We start from the raw sequence: 6,768 nt of genomic DNA on the forward strand, positions 1-6,768 counted from the left end.
CATCCAAATATAAATACTGTCAAGTGGAGGACTCCCTTTACCAGTGCTGAGGTCACCCTATGTGGGTACCAGAAGTTTGATTTTCCTGGGTATCTATCTCTTTCCTTTCTAATTCCTGTACCCTGGGGTCCCAGCTTCCTCCTGAGCTGTCCCTTGCAATGGGCCCGTTCTGCTCTTCCTTTTGCCCTGTATTCTCACATTCTTTAAGAAGTCAGCTCTCTTTCTCTAATAGGATTACTCATCACAGTAAATGTCAGTACATTATTGTGTGGGAAAAACACTTTTCGCCACCAGGAGTGACTGGAAACAGACAGAAAACACCCAAATTTCTACACCCTTGAAAGCTGCCAGATTGCACAAACTAGGAAAGTTGGACGTACATGAGGAATGCTGTTTTGGATGCTGTGTTCTGGGCAGAGGGATTTCCCAGATTTCTTTTTTTCCTTTCATTCTTTTTTTTTTCTTAGTTCAAACCTGTCTCCTCATTTGCTGCACTAGCCGAGTGTCAGTATATAAAGCACAAGTCTGGTCTCCCAGGCAGGCAGCACAGGCAGCTCAGCTTCACTGGGAGCCTCAGCAGAAAGGCACAGCCAAAGGTGAGATGCTAGAACTTTACAATACTTTTCCTCTTTGGAGACTCTCTCTTCACCAGCATTCTTGTGCTGTAGCCCAGCTCTCTGCTTCCTTCCTGAACCTACTATTCTGACAAGACTTCACCAGCTGTGAATACTTTGCGGGTAGGGGTTTCATATGCTTCTTCTGTGTGAAGTCAGTGATGCGTGGAGCAGGTCGTCTGCAAATACTTGTGCTTTGTGTACCTCATGTCCTATGACAGAGAGGTACAGTGCACCAACTCCTAATGCCTTTCGGAAACGTGCTGTGCAGTTGGGTTTCGGGGCTGATAGGTGATGACTGGACTGGAAGGTGGCGTACACTAAAAGCCCATTGCAATCCTTCATACAGGAAATCATTGGGATTCCAGTGAGATGCTCGGAAATGAGAACCGGATACTCTGTAATTCTATCTATCTATCATCTATCAAGATAAAATTCAGTCGGATTTATTTTTGGACTGCAAATGTGTAGCAACATGACAAAACAAACAAAAAAATAAAAACAAAACCCCAGAGCTGTCATCCTTAGTTGTGTCTGCTCATCTCTCTGCAGCAGGATGAAGCTTTCTACAGGCATCATTTTCTGCTTCCTGATCCTGGGCGTCAGCAGCCAGGGATGGGGAACATTCCTCAGGGAAGCTGGTCAAGGTAAGGACCAAAGATGGGTCGGGGGAGGCTGCCTTTGCTGCTCCCAGGATTCACCTCTGCAGAGGCCACATCCCCACAGGGCCAAGACCACAAGAGGGCAGAAAGGGAGCTTGGTTTTCACGGGAGCACTTCCCCAGGCTTTTCTGGCCAGCGTTGCACCCTCCTGTGGGGATCTCCAAGCCAGAGGTCACATAGAGTTGGGCCCCAACTTCAGCAGCAGTGAGGAAGGGATCTGGGCTCAGGGGAGCATGTTCCCTAAAGACAAGTATGGCTCTGCTGCCCCCTTGTGGACACCCAGGGACGGCTCATTCCCAAGTCTCAAGCACCAAGAAGTGGGTGCATTAAATGGGCGGGGAGTGTTCTCGCTCTCCAACCACTTAATAATTATAGCTAAAATAACTGAGCTTTTTAAAAACATTAATTAATTTATTTATTATTTATTGGCTGCGTTGGGTCTTCATTACTGCGTGCGGGCTTTCTCTAGCTGCAGAGAGCCGGGCTACTCTTTGTTGGGGAGCACAGGCTCTAGGCGTGCAGGCTTCAGTAGTTGTGGCACGTGGGCTCAGTAGTTGTGGCTCCCCGGCTCTAAAGCACATGCTCAGTAGTTGTGGCGTGTGGGTTTAGTCGCTCCACGGTATGTGGGATCTTCCCGGACCAGGGCTCGAACCCATGTCCCCTGCATTGGCAGGTAGATTCTTACCCTCTGTGCCATCAGGGAAGTCCCAATAACTGAGCTTTTAATACCTGGTAGGCACTGTTCTAAGAGCCTTGCATGTGTGAGTGAACTTGCTTTCACCCTAAGTTTTAATCCTTTAGCCCTGCAATGTAGGTACTATTATCTCTTAACAGAGAAGCTGAGGCATCAAGAGATTAAGACACCTAACAAAGTCCTGCAGCAGAGCAGGATTTATCCCAGGACACTGAGCTCCCCAGACGCTGCTATTAACTGTGGTACTTACACTGTCTCCCAGACAAGAGTACACGTGGGAGAGTGAGGGATTTGTGAACACGGCTGCTCTGTATCTGAGCAAATGGCAAATGGGGATGTGGTGCCTTTGGAAGGCAACTTGATAGAGCTCCTCTCCCCACCATAAGTGGTACAATGAGTTACCTCAGTGATGGTTCTACTGAGGCTGAGACCTGGCCGGAAACCAATAGCAAGAGATACATACCTCACTAGCCAGAGTAAAGTGACAAAAATTTGTTTATTTCACAAAATAATTTTGTGCTTTTTTTTTTATGTAATAGTTTTTAAATTGTTTTAAGAGTTTGCTGTTAATTCTATCTAAATTCTCACAGACCCAGATAAAAATATTTTTTTCATCTCTTAAGTCAATGTTTTTCAAGGGTTGTTCTAGGGCCACTTGTGTGAGCATCACCCATGATCTGGGGTGCTTTGTGGAATGCAGGTGCCTGGGTCCACCCCACCCCCCACCCCGAATCACAATCCCTGGGGCTGAAACTGTAGATCTGGCCTTTACCAAGCACCCCTGTTGATTTTTATGCACACTGAAGTGTGCACAGTACCTCTGGTTTTGCTGCCCTTAGGTGACAAGATATGCCAGGCATTTTGCTCTCCAAGGATCTATTTAAATCAGTAACTCAGTGGGAATAATTAAAGTAGGAATGTCATAACTCTCAACAAAAGTATCTTTCCAAATCCCAGACGTGACAAATATATAATATGAAGATAAGTTATCTCATAGAGTCATTATATAAACCATGATTGTAACTCTACATTAGATTTTTCTCTTTGTCCTGATGTTTTTTTTTAAACTTTGCCATTTAGTTCTAGCTTATCCGAGTCCTTCTGTCCATAACTCCCTGCTCCTCATCTTAGTTCACTCTTTTTTTTTTTGTCCCACTCTTCCTAGGGACCAGAGAGGTGAGAGTGCACTGAGCACCCACAGTGTTCTAGACCTTAAACCTGTATTTCCTCAGTCCTTCTGCGTAACCACTGTGAGGGAGGCAGTACTGTTCCATTTTATTGGCGAGGACAATGAACTTTAGAGCTGGTGGGTCAGTTGCCCTTTTTCTGCATCTGATTACACTGTTTCTTCAAATCTCTCTTAGAACTCACCTTTATCACCTGCTGATAGAATTCTGACAGTTGCCTAGCTGTCAAATATGCCCTGGACATTCAGAGGTACTCAGGACCGAGTTGTCCTTGCTTTGTCCACAGGGATGCATTTCTCCCCTTGACTAGGTTGGGAGCAGCCTATGTCCACAGCCTCCCTCAGGATCGCCTTTGTTCTCAAGCTCTGGTGAGAGCGTTTCCTGTATTTTTCCAGGTAGAGGTACATGGTACAACCAAACATCTCTTAAAGAGCATCCAACCTCTTCTTCACACATATCACACAACCAAAAACAAAGTACCAACAGACCTAGCATGGATTAACAGAATAAAACTTGCACCAAGTATGATTCTCATAACATTAACCCAGGGAAGTGAGAAGTAAAGGAATATTTATTTCAAGGCAATAAAATAATCTCCAAGGGCTTACTCAAAGGCTGAAATCTGGAATCAGTGGGAGGAAATGTTTTTCCTCTGTTTTGTCAAGATGTGATCACATTCATCTCATCATATTCTTTTCCTCCCAGGGGCTAAAGACATGTGGAGAGCCTACTCTGACATGAGAGAAGCCAACTACAAAAATTCAGACAAGTATTTCCATGCCCGGGGCAACTATGACGCTGCCCGAAGGGGCCCTGGGGGCGCCTGGGCTGCTAAAGTGATCAGGTACCAGGGGCCCTGGGGATGCAGGGATGAGTGTGAGAGCTTGGCTGCCTTGGAGAGCCTGGAGGGGCCAAGCCCTGGAGAACTTTCCTGTCCGGCTGTGGCCCCTCCTCCTCTTATCCACCCTCCCCCCTCTGTGCCCAGCATGGAGGTCTGAGTGGCTGAAGAGCAGAACAAGGCTGGAGGGACAGATGATTCCCAAGCCTCCCCCGACGGGTGCTGTTCACCCAGCATAAGGGGACCCGCAGGGCTGAGGTGGGCTGTGCCCAGGCAGCCTCAGGCTTTTAGCCCCTCTTTCCTGGCTCCTCTCAGAGTCACTGATCCCCTGGAAAGAGGAGAGATGGGGAGGGTGGGGCTGTTGCTTCTCAGCCCTGGATTCACCCCCTACCTGCCCTCCTCCATCCCAGCGATGCCAGAGAGAATGTTCAGAGAGTCACAGACTTGTTCAAGCCTGGAAGCAGTGGCCACGGACGGGAGGACTCGAGGGCCGACCAGGCTGCCAATGAATGGGGCCGGAGCGGCAAGGACCCCAATCACTTCAGACCCGCCGGCCTGCCCAGCAAGTACTGAGCTGCCTCTCACTCTGCTCAGCAGACAGGGCTGTGAGCCTCAAGTGAGCAGAGACAGTGCCGAGCTAGGTTACTGTATTCTGTATCTGTAGTTCTTGATAGCTGATAAACATAAACATAAAAATCTTTAATAAATGCTTGTGAAATCCAATTTGTCCTTGGCATTTGGAAAAAGCATATGACAATCTTCTTGGGAAGATGAGCCTATTTAATACCATGGGGATGATCAATAAACATTATTGTTTTTAAAAAGGAGACAATGCACTAATATACAATAGTAATAACTTGGGGTAAATCTACAGAGTCATCCATTGGTATCTGCTGGGGATTGCTTTCTGGACCACTGCAGATACCAAAATCCGCAAATGCTAAGTGCCTCATATAAAATAGCATAGTATAGTCGGCCCTCCACATCTGCTGAGTGGAACCCACCCATGTGAAGGGTGGGCCAGCCGTATATCCAGAACATGGACCATGCTATATAAACCATATAAGGAGCATTATATGGACCAATTATCAGTCCCTAACTCCCTGTTTCAAATTGTGGAAAAGATAATAAGAATACCATGAATAACTTCGGTAATAAAGCTTAGACACCCCCCCCCCCCAAGAAAAGGCTTAGAACTTGACAAAAATCAACAAATTCTTAGAAAAATACAACTTACAAAAACTGACTCAAAAAGAAATGAAAACTTGGATTATTCTGTAATTATTGTAAAAGATCAAATCTCCCTCCCAGAGAAAACAAAAGTCCCAGATGGTTCTATAGACAAATTTAACCCTTCAGAAAAGCAAATGATTGCTTTTTTGTACAAACACCTCTGCAGAGTAGAAAATACTCCTCCATCCTCTCCACGAGGGTAGGAAAATTTGACACCATGAAAATCAAAGAAAAACACAAGCAGTCCAAACTTTACATAATATTACCGATAACAGGTTGTGAAGCTAAAAGTTTCTTTCAGCTACCAATAACAGTTTCCTAAACTACAAATAATATTTTTTAAAAATTTAAACAAATATGCTGGAGTAAAGACAGAATTACCTGTTTTTTTGTTATAGAAAATGATCTTACAAGGTCATTGTCATATAAAAAGATGATCAAAGAAACCTCAGCAAAAACTATATTTAAAAAGGATTGGAAATAGGCAGAGCACAGAGGATTTTTAGTGCCGTGAAACTAATTACTCTGTATGATACTATAATGGTAGATACGAAGGTGAGTCAAAAATTATCCACACTCCAGTTATATTAAAACTTTAGTTGGCCACACTGTCTTATCAGTGCTTCTCTTCAAGGCTACTATCTCCCCAGTCACTGCTGTGCAGGTGTGAATGTGTTACATCAGTTCATTTGTAACTGGTGGCAAAAATGGAGGCCCTACTTGTGATTTGCATGAAAGAAGAGCAGCGTGCAGAGATTCGTTTTTTGTGGTCTGAGGGTGTACTTGGTGCCGTTATTTATTGAAGACTTTGTGTGCAGTATGGAGAAAGTGTTTTGTCGTGAAGAAGCGTGTATGAATGGATAGAGAAGTTCAAGGAAGGTTGCACAAGTGTTAGCCATCAAGAAGGAGCCGAATTCACTTCTGATGAACCAGTGAAGACAAGTGCATTTGTGTCTCACAGCTCAGCCTAAAACATTTTTTAATGAGGGAATACGAAAGCTTGTTGACAGATGGACAAAGTGTATTGAAAAGCAAGGAGGTTATGTCAAAAAATGATGTATTTGTCTTTTCTAAAAGTTAATTAAAATAAATTCTACAGCCACAGTGTGGATAATTTTTGACTCACCCTCGTATATGCCATTTTAAACTTGCCAGACCCATAGAATGTACAACACCAAGAGTGAACCGTAATGTAAACTATGGACTTTGGGTAATAATGATGCACCAGTGTAGGCTTATCAATTGTATGAAATGTTGCATATTGTATCTGGTGGGGAGTGTTGATAACTGTGGAGGCTATGTATGGGTGGGGGCAGGGTTCTGTGGGAAAATCTCTGTAACCTTCTGCTTAACACTGCTGTGAACCTAAAACTGCTCCCAAAATAAAGTCTATTAAAAAAAGAAAAAGAATTGTAGAAGTGTGTCAGGCCACTTACTAATGAAAACAGTTGAATATTTTTCTGGATTTCATTTTAAGGTATTTGTTGGTTTCTTAAAATTGGTGATTTGCTGTGATTTCTTTTTTTCCCATTCTGAATAA

At 44.3% G+C, this 6,768-nt stretch overlaps 1 protein-coding gene across 1 annotated transcript; it reads left to right on the plus strand.

The window, feature by feature from the left end:
* The first annotated feature begins 524 nt into the window (after positions 1-524).
* On the plus strand, positions 525-5,452 carry LOC130860639 (serum amyloid A protein-like). Its single transcript, XM_057749131.1, has 4 exons — positions 525-596; positions 1,167-1,261; positions 3,863-4,001; positions 4,406-5,452. The coding sequence occupies exons 2-4, from the start codon at positions 1,171-1,173 to the stop codon at positions 4,566-4,568; spliced, it is 393 nt and encodes a 130-aa protein (XP_057605114.1). The 5' UTR covers positions 525-596; positions 1,167-1,170; the 3' UTR covers positions 4,569-5,452.
* The last annotated feature ends 1,316 nt before the right edge of the window (positions 5,453-6,768 follow it).

The sequence above is a fragment of the Hippopotamus amphibius genome, chromosome 9, assembly GCF_030028045.1.
Source record: "Hippopotamus amphibius kiboko isolate mHipAmp2 chromosome 9, mHipAmp2.hap2, whole genome shotgun sequence".
In the NCBI taxonomy this organism is placed as follows: domain Eukaryota; kingdom Metazoa; phylum Chordata; class Mammalia; order Artiodactyla; family Hippopotamidae; genus Hippopotamus; species Hippopotamus amphibius.

Bases quoted from the DNA above. Each gene is read 5' to 3' on its own strand.
- LOC130860639 (XM_057749131.1), top strand. From the start codon at position 1,171: ATGAAGCTTTCTACAGGCATCATTTTCTGCTTCCTGATCCTGGGCGTC. The intron at 1,262-3,862 runs GTAAGGACCAAA...TTTTCCTCCCAG, and splicing joins CCTCAGGGAAGCTGGTCAAG to GGGCTAAAGACATGTGGAGA. The intron at 4,002-4,405 runs GTACCAGGGGCC...CCTCCATCCCAG, and splicing joins TGGGCTGCTAAAGTGATCAG to CGATGCCAGAGAGAATGTTC.